The 16,311-nt window shown below is 41.4% G+C and overlaps 2 protein-coding genes across 2 annotated transcripts in view; both read right to left on the bottom strand.

Moving 5' to 3' along the window:
* Positions 1 to 16,087, bottom strand: part of nbn (nibrin) — a 43,505-nt gene extending 27,418 nt beyond the window's left edge. The window contains exons 1-11 of the mRNA XM_080737635.1: positions 15,950 to 16,087; positions 13,056 to 13,177; positions 9,940 to 10,067; positions 7,085 to 7,244; positions 5,754 to 5,857; positions 5,007 to 5,124; positions 3,939 to 4,135; positions 3,163 to 3,263; positions 2,561 to 2,705; positions 848 to 1,032; positions 105 to 258 (exon numbers count right to left, since the gene is read on the bottom strand). Of these exons, the coding sequence (XP_080593761.1) occupies positions 105 to 258; positions 848 to 1,032; positions 2,561 to 2,705; positions 3,163 to 3,263; positions 3,939 to 4,135; positions 5,007 to 5,124; positions 5,754 to 5,857; positions 7,085 to 7,244; positions 9,940 to 10,067; positions 13,056 to 13,177; positions 15,950 to 15,980 (1,445 nt within the window). The 5' untranslated portion in view covers positions 15,981 to 16,087. The remainder of the gene's footprint in view (positions 1 to 104; positions 259 to 847; positions 1,033 to 2,560; positions 2,706 to 3,162; positions 3,264 to 3,938; positions 4,136 to 5,006; positions 5,125 to 5,753; positions 5,858 to 7,084; positions 7,245 to 9,939; positions 10,068 to 13,055; positions 13,178 to 15,949) is intronic.
* The window catches only part of fam171a1 (family with sequence similarity 171 member A1), a 293,547-nt gene that overhangs the window by 29,290 nt on the left and 247,946 nt on the right, over positions 1 to 16,311 (bottom strand). The gene's annotated exons all lie outside the window — the stretch shown is intronic.

The following is a 16,311-nucleotide window of genomic DNA, read 5'->3' as shown; positions in this document are numbered from 1 at the left end:
ATATTAAGGGGCTCCCCGTGGCTTGGAAAGGGTTAAAAGGTAAAATTCTGGCATTTAATTTAAAGAAAATGTTCCATACACACAATGGAAGGCTGGCGTTTTACCTTTTCTTACTGATTGGCTGGAAGAAGCTGGTGAGAGCGGCCTGCTTCTGTGGAGACGTCACCACAGAGGGCTTCTGTCTGTGAGGGGGGAGCGTGGCCCCACCGCTGTGAGGGGAGAGCGTGGCCCCACCGCCGGCAGCCTTGGCAGCAGTACCTTGTAGGGGTGGGCGATATGGAAAAATACAACATCAAGATATTTCCCCCAAGCTGTATCACGATACACGATTTTATCACGATTCTTTTTCACGTTGGTTTTTATGGTTATTTTTCAAGTTACTTGACAAAAACTAGACTCTCTGGGTTCCTTTTGGGAGGTCTAAATTGAAGTATGTAACTCTGACAGTATAAAAAATGTGTATACTGTCAGAGTTAAATGGAGACCATGAATTTGGGGGTCCTTCACATGAAAAGGTTTGAGAACCACTGACATAGTAGTCGCTCATGAACAGACTAACTGAGCTCCAGTTAAGTGAAAAGGACCTTTTCTTTGAGGATGGCTGGCCAGATTGCTGACATAGAAACATGGGGTTTTTCAAAAAACCTTAGAAGGATTCAAAAGGCACTTATAGAAAAAAGTTGAATGAGTTCTGCAATGAATCTCTGTATGAACGCTTAAACAGGATTTTTTTTTACAAGGCTCCCTCAATTGTATCACGATATATACGATACCTCTGAAAAGGCATATCGTGGAGACATTGTATCGTCTCAACGATAAATATCACCATATCGCCCACCCCTAGTACCTTGTTGAGGTGGTGGGGCGTCACCCTGCCTCCTGTGTGAGGCCGTGTTGCTCTGCGAGGAGCCCAGGGAGGAGCTGACGGTCTCGGCCACCAAGGTCACAGAGCTGCCCCCGTCCCCCCGCCTCTTCTCTGGGGTCTCTCCCACCGTCGTCACCCCCGCTGTCCCACGGTGATCCACACTGATGCTATAGCAGACACACGCACACAGACAGATAAGAGTTGTCACGATCAGTGTTAATTTTGTCGACTAAGACTAAAATTTTGATATTTTGTTGATAAGACTAGACTAGACTAAAACTATTTCAGAAGACTAAGACTATTATTTGTGTTATTCAAAAGACTAAGACTAAATCTAAGTCTAAGACTAATGGCTGTAATAATTAACACTGGTATGTAACTGCAATGAAATCAAAGCCAGATTACATCTTTTGTGTGGTTTAGTTTGACCAAGTAATCAGAGTTATGTGGTTACATTTAGCCCAAAAGACTTAGCCTAAAAGACAAAGACTAAGACAAAATATTTTGATATTTAGTCGACTAAAGCCCTTTGCACACAGGACAGTTGCGTTTTTTCCGTTTGCTGCATGAATAAAACGCATTGGATTTGGTGTGCAATGCTGTGCGGAATCAGCGCTGCGGATCCCAAAAGAAAGAAGAAAAAAAAAGAATCGAACTGGGTTTGATCGAGAAAAAAACGCACAGCCGCAGCCACTCGTAGCACGGCTTATTTGGATCCGGTGTGCATGAGGTCGCAGAGAATCATTGTTTTCTTTTTAAAAAATGAAATTGTCCGTTTTATCCGTGCGGATAAACGCGCTGCAAAGGGCTTAAGACTAGACTAGACTAAAACAATTTCAGAAGACTAAGACAGGACTAAGACAAAATGGTGTGTTATTCAAAAGACTAAGTCTACATCAAAAGTTGCTGAAAACCCCAACCCCAATTAACACTGGCCACGATTACAAATTTAAATTGACGATTAATTGTCAAACTAATAATTGTGATTAACGATTTAATTGTGTTTTTTGACATTGATGACTGGAACATATATGAATACAAACAACTAATTTCTGTTTGTCATTTAGGCTTCATAATCACAAACTGCACAGGGCAGGTTACTGACATGTTTAATCATTTCATAAAAAATGTATATAGCGGAAATAGCTGATCTACAAGCTTACAATGCATATCATCACTGTCGGGCAGAAACCTTGTATCTCATAAAAGGCTGTCGCACAAAAGTAGTGAAAAAAGCCGATCTATTGTAGATCTGCTGTTTTCACTAGTTTAGTTCATTTTTAAAATGACAAATACAAAACGAACGGTCTTGGACATACAAGGTTTCAACCCGACAACGACAATATTTCTGGATTTTCTAACGATTATGACCATTATGCAAACTAATTGCGATTAACTCAAATAATTGTGTTTAGAGGATTATATGTAATAATTGTCACAGGCCTACACAGACAGACACACACCAAATTTTCACTACGTTTTATTCACTGACAAAAACTAAATAAGAACTAAATAGAAACTAAGCTACGATGACTAAAACGATGACTAAATACCTTGCCAATCTTGCCAAAGACTTAAGGAGGGACGAGTGGAGAAGAGATCCAGTAGAACTAAGACAAGCGTGTGCGCACGCACGTGTGCGTGCGTGCGTGTGTGCGCGCGCGTGCGTGCATGCGTGCACGTGTGCGTACCCACCCTTGTGAGGGCTCTGTGTTGACAGCGTATGCCGTGATGTCCAGAGATCCTCCTGGCAATACCGTCTCCTCCACTGCATTCTGGGAAAGTGAGGCGCCGGGAATTCTGGACTTTGTAGTACTCTGCCTAGTGTCTGAAACCCACACTGAAACCCCCCCAGAAGAGAAGAGAACGTTAATCAACAATAAGGATAATTGTATTTACAGGCTACTACTATTCTATTTGTAGACCCTACTTTATTTAACCCATTTATTTTATGCTTTAACAGACTACCATGCCAGTGGTTCTCAAACCTTTTCATGTGAAGGACCCCCAAACTGATATTTATTTGGCCACGGACCCGCATCTCAAAATTAGTTCCAGGGACCACCCAGAAGCAAAATTTTAGTTACAAACGTTCGCTTTGAAAATACATTATATTCAAAGATTTGCACACATTTTCACGACTTTTTCAAAAATAGCAGATCTACAAGCTCGCAGCGCGGCACTCGGTGCCGCGCTGTGAGCTTGTATATCTGCTATTTTTCACTGGTTAAAGCATTCAATAATTCTAGGCCTACAAGCATGTCATGAAACCTTTAACTTAATTACACAAAGAGTACCTGTGTCTGTCATGGCATTGGTTGGATTGCAGTATTTGTCACAAGAGATGTAGATGGCAGCCAAGCCGATCTCCGACTCTGGGATCAACCGCAGGCCTTTCCTTTGTCGAGGCAGAGACAGCAGCAAGAGAGAGTGTAAATAGACGCAAGTAGGGAAGCAAATTATTGATTAATTCATTAATTGCTAGTTGATAACAGTGGCGATCGATTAAGACTAGAATACCAAAAAAAAAAAAAAGGATTCTAAATCCGAACAGGTTCCTGAAAAACCTATGTTTCGATATCAGTGGTGCTCAAACTTTTTAATATCAAGGACCCCTAGAATGTATATGTATTTGACCGCGGTCCCCTATCTCAAAATATTTTGTTCCAGTGACCATGAGAAAGAAAGATTTGACTGAAAAAAAAAAGAAAAATATACCAGTAGTTATGGTTTTAATTGCAGTTTTATAAAGAAAATGTTGTTGTTGGGTAAACGGGGATTCAAACATGGGGGAAAGGGGGTACTCAAGCCAAAAAGGTTTGAGAAACAGCGGCCTATGTAGTCCATGGGCTCATATGCTACTTAAAGCAGATTATGTTTTGCATAAAGTAAAGTGAATGGGACACCAACATAGCAGCTGATAACACCAATTTAGCGGTAACTCAGGAAGGGTTATCATACCAAAATATAATCTACAGATATGGAGCTTCTCAAAAATGCTAAAAGTAACCTTTGCCACCTTTCCCAGAGCAACAAATCGTACGGCCCATGGACTAACGGTGTGTATACGTACTCGTGCAGAGCCTTCCTCACGTTGCTGGCCCAGTCCACGGTGGAGGAGGGCAGCAGGGAGGCCTGGGAGTTCCCGGTGAGCAGGTCCACCACGCAGCTCTGTGGCGACTGCAGCAGCGAGCGGGGCAGAGGAGAGCCCTCCTCCAGCAGCTGGCTCCGCCCGCCTCCGAAGCCCACCGCAGCACTGAGGCGCCGGAGCTGTGTGGACCACACAGGGGGGGAGTGAGGCTTATCCCATTTAGGCCTAGAATTATTTAATGCGTTGACTATTGAAAAATAGCAGATCTACAAGCTCACAGCGCGGCACCGAGTGCTTGAGAACCACTGACTGGATTTAGAAGACATTTAGGCCGGCTTTACACTGCCACTGAAATCTAGCCTGAATCAGATCTGAGTCACATCAAAAGTGGAATCCGATTTTTTTTTTAAATAGTCTAAATCCAGACAGGTCACATGCATGTCACATGAAATCCGATTTTGAAAAACCACATCCAGAGGTGGTTTCAAAACTGATCCATATTGGATCTGAGGACATCTGACTCAGTCTGAAAGCAGCAACCACATCCACCCCATAGAATTATACGCAAGTCACATGCAAGTCACATCAAACTGGCCAAGCGTCACTTGCTGCGCGACCCGAGCGCGGCTGTAAATTACATCATTTCAGCGCACTGAGCACATGAGAAAAACAAAAGAGAGAAAACACGTGAGCTAAACAGTTAAAACCAGAGAGAAGAGCGAAACACATGAGTAAAGAAAAGAAGAGAGAAAAACAATATTGTAACGTGTGTTTACTATGGTCTATTATGTTGCATTTCCTGAACGTAATCAACTAGCGTCGACTTAGTGACGTCGTTACCACGGTAACCAAAGCATACATGTCGCCCGCAGGGCAGCTTTGGGCTGACGCTGTCTGAACGCACAGATCAGATCTGTGTCACTTGCAAACGCAGTGTGAAAACTCGGGCCAAAAGATCGGATTTGACAACCAAATCGGATCTAAATCCGGCCTAGAATCGGGTAAAAAAAAAAGACTTGAATCTAGTTCAGCCTCTGCAGTGGAACAGACCTGTTTGTTGCTGAGGAAGACGAAGGTTTTCCCAGCAAAGAGCCGCTTGCGTTCTGCTCTGGCTGAGAGATCCACCTCCTCTTGGTCCAGACTGGGCTCGTCCAGCTCTGGGAGGAACCTGAGAACAGCACAACAACGTTAACCTCCTGTCATTTTAGATTTGAGCGAAAAATACACATATATATATATATATATATTTGATACTTTGGCTAAGGTGCGTTATAAATAAAATGTATTATTATTATTATTAACACCCAAGGGGCCAAACTCGTTCAGTAACGAGATAAGGCCACTAGGGGTCGCTCTGCCAAAAGGAGTTGTCTCGTTCCTCAACAAGACAACAAAGGGTTAACTGTACATCGTGCTGCGCGCATGTTGTGTTCCCTGTGAACGTCATACCGTGGCTCGCAGAGAGAGAAAATGGCGCGACTAGGCTGCATTGATTTCCATTCTAGGCTGAAACATAAAAAGGGCTTTATCTCTGAATGAGGTGCAAAGAACGCCAGGGAAGCAGAGATCTGATTGTTCTCAAGGCGACACTTTACCGTGATGGTCGGCTTTAGTTTCGCGAGCGTTTGTAAACAAATGGATTTTCTTCCTCAATCGTCAGTGGACACTCACGTGCACACACACGAAGCTTCCGAGGCTCTTCAAAATAAAGCGTGAGTGAACGGTGGCAACAGCAACAGCTAGAAATGTTAGAAACCTTGGCTTCCCATGTGTTAATATTAATATTATGTGTTTAACCTGTCTGGTTCAGGGACAGCTCTCTTCTGCTGCACGGCTGCACTCAGCTCACTGATGAACTCCTGTTTGATGATTGGTCGACAGCACAGCAGAGCACTGATGGTCTGGAAGGAAGGGACACCACAGTTAACTCAGTCGGTGCCATATTTAAAGTGGGGACCTCTTATATTGCCGGTTCGCCAACAAAGGGTTAAAAAAATAGTGTGCACATTCGTGCACAGATAATGCACTATGCATGTGCATGCTTTTCACAGCTTTCAAACAAAAAAATCCGCTTGGAAATCCGTTCAGGCATTCAGGAGAAGGCAGCCCTTATGTTTTCTTCAAATGTAAACAAACATGGCTGCCATGTTTGAAAGATGGGGTTGGTATGGGGGTTAAACATGCAATTTCGCGATCGCGATCATGCCTAGTACACTGTTGGAGGTCCAAATTGTTTTTTTATTATTTTTTTAAAAAAGACGTTCAGAAGACGTCTGGCAGGGAGGTCCATAGTTAAAAAGACGTTTTTATTATAGAAAACGTCCTTTTTGGCAGGGTATGAGTTAACCACGTTGGCTAAAACTAAGACGAAGAACTTTCATCGATAACCTTTTTTTCACTGCCTAAAACTAAATTAAAAACTAACAAAAAGCTAAGCTATGAAGACAAAACCTAAGACTAAATATATTGACAATTCCATCAACACTGGTTTTGTGATGTAAAAAGCCAGATTCTGACACCAAATGAATGTCATCTCCCTCTGACGTGCACTCTCTCTGATGCTCGCAGCTGTTTTTTTGTTTTTTACAAAAAGGGTTCATATTTTAGATTGTATTTAGAGAAAATAAAAGGTAAGTGTTAAAATGTTTTCATTTATTGATTTCTAGCGTTTTAGCCATTTTAGCGATTTTGATTTAAGTGGTTGGGGGCGTACGTGCAAGTGGCTATATATGAATTTTTAGACACAATAAGGTGGCAATTTCTTTATTACTATACAGTAACACTACTAGCCCCCATAAGTCACATCAGTGCATCTTGGGAATGGGCTTATTGTGTCTAAAAATACATATTTAGCCACGTGTACACATGCACCCACCCACTGAAATCGAAATAGTTTTAGTCAGTTACACTCACATCAAAGTAGATTTAACCATTTATTGCAACAATGTACATTTATTGCAAAACAAAACAAAGTTGTCCTTTGTGATGTGTAATAATTGTGACAGGCCTGACACACACACACACACACACACACACACACACACACACACACACACACACACACACACACACACACACACACACACAGACGAATGCAGTGACAAAGACAGTGACAGTAACTAACTGACCTTGATGGTGACCTTGACGGTGGGCATGACCAGGTGAGTGCAGTCCTGAGTCCAGCTGGTGACCAGTTTACCTCCCAGAGGAAGCAGGGCCTGAGAGAGCCTCGCCTTGCCCTCATTGTCCACGCACGACGAGCACACCACCAGCTGTACCCTGTCCACACTGACACACACACACACACACACGCACACACACACACGCACACACACTAGGGCATTCACGAAATATTCGACTATACTCGAATATTCGAATATCAAAGTCACTATTCCACTTTGTTCACCGAAGTCGAATATTCGCTTATTTTTATTTTTTTGTCTTTAAAAATATATATATTTATTCATGGTTTATAAAGCTTGGCTTGATTGGAAGTCATAAGAACCCTGACAAACACTTGGAATTAGAGATGTTACCGATCAATCGGCAATGGATCGGATCGGGCCGATCAAAGCATGATCGGCGATAATCGGTGGTTTAGATCAAAAGGTAAATTTACCGATCCGATCCGATCGGTGCATCCGATCAACCAGCCGTTCAGTATGCTCACTTGAGGCCATTTTGGGGTATTGATTTCCACAGTGCTGAAGGAATAATTAGTTACTGCTATGATAATAAATACATAGTAATGCTGGTAAATAACTATAAGGCAAATATATAAATGAATTCATGAGTGAATTAATTAATTAAAGTTAAAACATTAACATTTAGAAAATATAAATAATATATAAATAATAACTTGATCGGATCGGTGATTGATCGGTATCGGGTGATCAAACTTTTGTGATCGGTGCTCGGTGATCGGTTCCAAAAAACCTGATCGGACCATCCCTACTTGGAATTCTAGGTATTACATTTAATGTGACTGCAGATACATATTGTGAAAATATCTACATGCTCACAACGCCTCGCCTCTTGCTTACTTAATATTTGACAGTTTGGCCAGTCCTGTCGAATATTCGACTATTCGAATAGTTTGAGGTCGAATAATTCGAATACTAAAACTCACTATTTGTGAATGCCCTAACACACACACACATTATTTTTGTTGTATTGGAATTCCCATAGGGCAGGGGTTTTCAAAGTGGGTGACAGGGCACCCTGGGGTGCCGTGACGGCAGTCCAGGGGTGCCGCAAGATAATTTGATAATATTTGGAAATACTTGAAAAAATATTTAGTATAATTTTAAACTAGAAGTACAAAGTTATTTTCAGTCAGATCTAACCAAAATGGCTATTATCTCAACATTTTCCTCGCAACATAATCACTAAAATATCGTCACTGTCGGGCAGAAACCTCGTATCTCCAAGTTCCAAATGTGTACTTCTTTTGCCCTGCTGCATCATACAAGACTGTCGCACAAAACTAGTGAAAACAGACGATCTAAGTGCTTGTAGATCTGCTGTTTTCACTAGTTTTGTACATTTTATAGATGATAAATACAAAACAAACGGTTTTGGACATACAAGGTTTCCACCCGACAACGACGATATGCTATAAATATAAGGTGCTGGGAGTGAAAATTATAATGTAGGGGTGCCTCGGATTAAAAAAACATTTATGGGGTGCCCTGAGACAAAGAAGTTTGGGAACCCCTGCCATAGGGCAGTGGTTCTCAACCCTCATCATATCATGGTCCATTATTTATTCAGCATTTGAGCCATGGACCACGGCTTACTTAGCCTCTCAGATTTTGCCTCTCAGATTTCATTATTGTTGGATAAAGATTGTGTCCAGGCTGTATTGATGTGTTAGGAGATATGACAGGCAAACGTTGACCGAAATATAAATTCTTCTTCATTCTCAAATTGTGTAGAGTAGATTAGGGATGGGACGATATGAAAATGTCATATCACGATTATTGTGACCAAAGAAATCGCGATTTACGATATTATCGTGATAATCAAAATCCATTATCATGGGGCAGAACATTTGCTAAAAAAATAGCCGATCTACAAGCTCACAACGCGTCGCGTGAGCTTGTAGATCGGCTATTTTTTGGCAAAGAGATTTGGTAGAGAGTGAAAAAAAGACTATCAAGTACGTATATTATAAGTAGCTTTTACCAATTACAGAGGGTTTAAGTCTTACTGGATATGCAGCTTGGCAAATAAAAGGTGAATTGATCCCAGTGCATGACGGAGGGCGATATCACGATAAATTAAAACTCCACGATACGATTATCGTGAGTGTTTTTTTATCGCGATAAACGATAATATCGCATATCGTCCCATCCCTAGAGTAGACTTTTTATAAATTGAGCAATGCAGATGTTTAACCATACAATATAGTTCATGTGAACTGGATTGTTTATGCTTATTCATTGTAATTATCAAAATCGCTATGTCAAAGACAGACAGATCAAAGATCAAATAGGGAGCTGCCGTTTGGAGCTGCCGTTGTATCCCTGCCCTTGGAATGTAGGGAGAGAAAATGAGACGCTTAACCAGCTCATCTACATGTTGACATTTTAACACCTGGAGTGCCTAACACGTTCTAGGGGTGTCGGCGGTTAACCGGTCGAAAAACATTCCTTGGGCTAGATTTCGGCCCCCCAAAACTGTGAAAAGTGATGAGTTTTTCATGCAAAACAAATGCTTGCAATGGATTCAGAATCATGAAGAGCCCCTAGTTTGACCCCTCACATTTTTCTTTTAAAATATTTCTAGTGGAGTCAATAGGACAGTGAATATACAAATGGCCATAACTTTTTTTCTCGATGTTTCCGGCAAAGCAGGCCTCTCATTCTGTGGACCTTAATGACCAAACTAATAGATAAAACAGAAATAAAAAGTACGGCAGAAAATCACAGGTCCTACCCTATTCCTTGAGCTTTTGGGCTTGTGGGTCGCTGGCTATTACCTGAACTTGCTTTCGAAGACTCCAAAGGTGACTCGGTCCCCCGCCTTCAGGCTCATCGATGTGCCCTCTGCCAGACGCTGGTCGTTGACAAACGTCCCATACTTAGAGCTGTCCTTCACTGTTAGGTTCTGTGGGGGTCCATGACAACCGTTAACATCATCGTAAAAAAAAAAAAAAAAACAGAACTGAACCCCTCCCCCCCTTCCGCTCACAAAAAAAAATAACTTTTAAGAAGTAATGAAAATAGCAGATCTACAAGCTGACAATGTGTCACATTGGGGCGAGTTGTGAGCTTGTATATCTGCTATTTATTTCACTAGTTTGGGTCCCGGGAGATATCACATTTCTCTTTGGGAACCACTGGTTTACGTTGTACTGTACACTGCCAGGTGTGTAAATAGATGCGATGAGGAGCTCATTCAGTTGCTAGATCAGCAACATTACAACTGACATAGTGAAGAGACAATATTTTTATCCTAAAAAAGTTAATGTAAGTGGGATATAGGGACAAGCGCTCAGAAGAGAGATAGAACACCATTTTCTTTTACATATAAACTTGATAAAATATATCATCGCACAATATTCGCTTTGATAAGTTAGTCTACGTATAGTAGTCTACTCGTACTCATATGGCCACATAGGTAGATAAACAAAATATCATCTGTCGGTGACTTATTATTTTGTTTCCAAAAACCAGTTAGTAAATTATGGAAATAACTGTTGGATTTGTGAATACAGTATGTACCACTCAAGCAAAAAGCTAGTTTCCAGTACAGTCAGTGAAGGCTGACCAATGCAAGAGTACAATGGCTCCATCTACTGTGCAAGAGTTCATCACATTGGATGAAATGGCCAGATTTTGCCAAGTCAATAACATACACATACAATAATGATGAACATAAAGTAATAGAAACGCTTCTCAACCTGTGGGTTGGTATGCCCCCAAAAAGGCTGTGAAATCCTACCAGATAATTAATTACATTCACCTTTTAAATATATTCACCTGATATTTTAGGTCTAATTTATTTGGGGAATCAGAAGGTCTATGTGTCAAAAAATAAGTGTCCCAGAGTAAGACACAGTCCTAACAGGAGAACATTTCACAGTCACACGCATGCATTGCAAATGTAGTGACAAAATAAATATCCCCTTTCCCTTGCTCACGGGGGCATAATAAGAGTATTATATGGTCTCAAGCTGCTCTCATGCATCAAAGCAAAATAAAACCTCATGCCAGAAAATGTTTGTATGACCATGTCCTTTGCTTTTAAATGAAATAGCTCTAAGGGTTGACACTAAGGTCTCAAGAGGTCAAGTTCTACAGTGCTTGCCCAAAGATCATGCCCAGTTGCCCACTTGCCTGAAAACTACTCTGAGTCTCTGACCACTTCAAATGCTCTAATCTTAAAACAATCACAGCAAATAGCCCTTCTACAAGCCCTCAATGCGACTATTTTCACTGTGTAACATGCTTCCATAGAAGACATGCTGACCTCTATGGAAAATGACTGAAATCGGTCTGAGACTGAGAACTTAAATCCATGTGCGCTGCAAAGTGACTTGAGATAACTTAAAATAAGGATTTTAGATTATTAACATGCACTGCCAGGTATTAATTAATTCATCCAAACCAGCCAGACTTTTTCACACACGGAATGGCGAACGGATTGGTTACATGACGAGTTATTACTAGGGCTGTCACGATTATGACATTTGACATGATGATTGTCACTCAAATAATTGTGATTAACGATTTAAGTGTGTTTTTGTCGTTGACAATTACAGATATGGCAGATATGACACATAACCTAAATATACAAAGGAATAACTGACATATTTGACAACTTTATACAACTTGATAAAAAAAGAACATTGATGTGACGCTTTGTGAGCTTGTAGATCTGCTATTTCCAACATTTTTTAAATTGCTTGAAAATATATAATTTTTCAACATGGAAACGATTATGACAAACTAATAGCGATTATGTCAAGTAATTGCGATTAGACAATTATGTAATAGTTGTGACAGGTCTAGTTATTATGTCAATGTTGGCATTAAACTAGATGCGTGCTGATTGATCGGTGAGTGATCGCGATGGGCCGATAATGCCTCTTATCGGATTTGATCCGTATCGGCTTTGCCTCTATCAGCTTTGCCGATCTACAAGCTAGATCAGCTATTTTCCCAATACTTATCTGTGGGACTGAATGTAACGTCAGCTTCAACTCCTACAAGTTGAATTGGATACTAAAGGACCTCAGCCTGCAATCTCCGAATGTTTATACTTAATATACAATGTCAATGTTTTGTAAGAAGAATCATTAAATATATAAATGCTGCTACAGTAACACAATAAATATAAAAATGTATGGATTTGACGATCGATCGGGAATATCGGTATCGGCAGATACTGATTCCAGTTGATCGGTGATCGGTATCGGCCCCAAAAATCGCAATCGGAGCATCTCTACATTAACCCATTTAGGCCTAGAATTATTGAATGCTTTAACCAGTAAAAAATAGCAGATATACAAGCTCACAGCGCGGCACCGAGTGCCGCGCTGCGAGCTTGTAGATCTGCTATTTTTGGAAAAAGTTGCGAAAATGTGTGCAAATCTTTGAATATAAGGTATGTATTTTCAAAGCGAACGTTTTTTTTTTGCTTCTGGGTGGTCCCTGGAACTAAATAGTTTGAGATGGGGGTCTGTGGCAAAATAAATATCATTTTGGGGGTCCTTCAAATGAAAAGGTTTGAGAACCACTGACATAGTAGTCTCTCAAGAACAGACTAACTGAGCTCCAGTTAAGTGAAAAGGACCTTGTTTTCTTTGACGATTGCTGGCCAGATTGCTGACATAGAAATAATAGGTTTTTCAAAAAAATCCTAGAAGGATTCAAAAGACACTCATAGAATCTGGTCAAAATTCTCATTTTCACAATTTTTCAAAAACAGCAGATCTACAAGCTCGCAGTGCGGCACTCGGTGCCGCGCTGCGAGCTTGTATATCTGCTATTTTTCAATAGTTAAAGCATAAAATAATGATACACAATATAATGTACCCGTTCTGAACGGGTTAAGCGTGAAACTAAAGTGGATTGAGGGGGTGTGTCTCACCTGGCCGGCGGCAGTGAGGGTGGCGTGAACCCTGCTGATGGACTGGTCATTGGACAGCAGGACCTCACAGTTCTTGCGTCCCACGACGTTCTCTTTACCAGGGAGGAGGTAGTGGCTGTCACCTGCCAGGGACAAGCTGCCAGTCAGTGGACGACGTAATAGGCTCTATGCATATACGCCATTTTGTTCTACTTCCGGGTGTCTTTCGACTTCCTTCACAGGTGTTACTGATGATACTAATGAAGGGTCTGTTTGATTTATTGTACAGTGGTTCTTTAATTTCAAGGACCCCCATAACTCTGTACAAATGGAATCAACAAATGGAAACAAATGGACCCTTGCAGGTCCATTTGCCTCCATTTGTACTGTCAGAGGTACACACCTGTATGGGGACATTTGGAACCCACTCAATGACACTTTGAGACCCACTGGTGTAGCAGAGTGTTTCCATAGTGAGCCAACATGCACAATATCAGCACCCTGACTCTGTTTGACCAGAATGGAACAGACCCTTCATTAGTATCATTGGTAACACCTGTGAAGGAAGTCGAAAGACACCCGGAAGTAGAACAAAATGGCGTATATGCATATAGCCTATTGCAACCGTCAGGGAGCATTTAGTATGACAACGTCCAGTCACGCTCATTTCGTTACCTAACGACTTTAGTTCCCTCCCATTCCATGCATGAAGGCAGGTCCCAAAAGGTTTTAAGTAACACATTTGGTGTAACACTCACACACATGGGTCAGTGGCACGTCGCTGATTGGCTGTGGCTTTCACAGACAGCTCAGCGGAACACAGCTCTGACAAGTGGGCCGCAGGCGCAGTGTGTTTGTGTGCGCGTATGTTGCCAGATTAATAGTTTGACTCCTGCTCCTGCTTAAATGTGCCGTATTTAGAAGATCTGTTGTTTCAGCACAACCTGAGGGCCGCTTCTAGGCCTTAGGGCGTGTCACTCACTTGTATTAAAATTATTTATAGCAGGACAGGGCAGGAATTTCATGAAGGCCATGGCCGCCGTTGCCCCTCAGTTTGGCCTTGTGCCCCTCAAACCAATGGCATGACCTGAGACCACAGTGGCCTTAATGCCCCAGCTTGACTGGACCACTTTCTCCACTGTCTCTGTCTTGTCAATATGTAGACAGTAGACACTGTGTCCCTTTCTTGTCATGTAGACACCAGTGTCTCTTTCTTGTCATGTAGAGAGACACCAGTGTCTCTTTCTTGTCATGTAAACACTAGTGTCTCCTTCTTGTCATGTAGACACCAGTGTCTTTTGTTGAGATTTTAAAATCTTAACTCCCCTGAGTCCGCATCTTCAAACCAATCTAGTGACTTTGATTGGTTGAGCATGGATCAGATTGTAAATACCATCATTTATCTATTTCACTGCAGATATCATCCCTAACCCTTAAATTTAATGGACTAAAATCTTGTTTTAAATGATGGCTTTCCTGCCTTGGCATTTGGTCTTTGTGCCCTCAAAACAATGGACAACACCAAAGGCCAAGTGGCCTTGCCCCTAAAATGATGAAATTCCAGGCCTGCAGCAGGAGTCTTCAAGCTACAAGCTCACAATGCCTCGCACTGCGAGGTGTTGTGAGCTTGTAGGTCAGCTATTTTCCACAACGAGGAGAAAACAGAGCAGACCATGCAAGTACAGAGTGAACAGTCATCCTGCCTATTATGGACTGTTAACACGGTTAAATGTCACACAAGTCTAAGAAGCCATCTATGAATCTGCAACACAATTTTATATGATATATAATGGGGGCCTCTGCTTCATCTCTCAGCTAAGGTGTCCTTGGCCAGAAAGAAACTTTGAAGACCCCTGGTTTACAGCACTCCACATAATGTGACAGCTCATGTACATCAAACACATACTCTCATATGTATTTAGGGCTGTGCAATATGGACAAATATCACACATATTTGGGGCAGCGAAGACCTAAAGGTTAGAGAAGCGCACTTGTAGCCACTTGCCGGTTTGAGAAATGTGGGGGTGTGGAATACGGCTTCACGGTATGGACAAGATATCTCAGTAACTACCCTGCACATGTCATATTCAATATTGTGTTGCAACCTAAGCATGTTGAAAACTAAGCGTTATTCAAGAAACTGCATAACAAGTCAAAATCACTTGATTTTAGTGCCAAGAACCCCCAATTAGCACTGAAGAGCTGCCCAGTTAGTGGCCAACGGTATACTACTATATAAAATAAAGGGGGGAAACATCTATGTATAGGCCTACATGTGTCACTGCACCCCTATGTCAATATTGTACTTTTTACTCCATTACAAATATGTTTTACACTTTTAGTTATTTACTTTGCAGTGTTAAGATTATAATGCAAAACCACTTTAGTATATTGTGTAATTTTTATAGTTTATTATTTTATTTATTTATTTGACATATTTCTAAGACAATAATTTGAGTACCCCCATTGATTCCGGATGGAGACACAAATGCATTTAGCAGTGAGTAATAAATAGGGGGGGTGGAATACATTCTGGGGGTGAACTACTCCTTTTAATGCAGGACTTTTACGTGTAAAGGAGCGTTTCTATATTGTGGTGTTACTTTTACATCAGGCAAAGTCTGATCCGAGTACTTCTTCCACACTGCATGCAGGAAGAACAGTGTTGAATTGTGTAAGGTGGTGTGTTGTAAACAATACTGAATATGATGTTTGAGTCCTCTGCTCTGTCTCTGATCAACTCCCATTCGTCACAAAGAACAGATCTACAAGCTAATAACGCATTGTTCTTAAAAAACGTGATGTAAATATTACGGAGAAATCAGACATGACTTGTGTGTGTTGTTTGTGTGACAAGAATGAAAGCTAAAATCGTCGTGTGCTAAAGCCTAAATGCTCCAAGCATCTAAACTCACCTCCAGCTCCCAGGTGCTTCAGGATCCACATTGTATGAGCAACTACAACGATAACTACATAAATATATCGTGTAGTTTAATGTTTGTGTCACAACTCATGCAGGTTTGTTGCTGCTGCAAACTACCCTGACAAACGCGCCTTCTGACGTCACAAACATGAGCCGCGCAGCTGCAGAAACCTTCTTCTTCCTCTTTTGACTTTCTGGCAGACTCGAGACGCACGGTGGCGTATTGCTGCCTCCCCCTGGTGGTGTTAGGTACTGCTGCATTGATGTTCAGTTCCACAGGTCTGGAGTGATTGATTGAAGACTTTATTAGAAGTTTGCATAGGAAAAGGTACAGTTTCATGACGGTACAGTTCA

The sequence above is a fragment of the Nannobrachium achirus genome, assembly GCF_963921795.1.
Source record: "Nannobrachium achirus genome assembly, chromosome: 2".
Classification (NCBI taxonomy): Eukaryota; Metazoa; Chordata; class Actinopteri; order Myctophiformes; family Myctophidae; genus Nannobrachium; species Nannobrachium achirus.
This window is presented reverse-complemented; position numbering and strand designations above follow the sequence as displayed.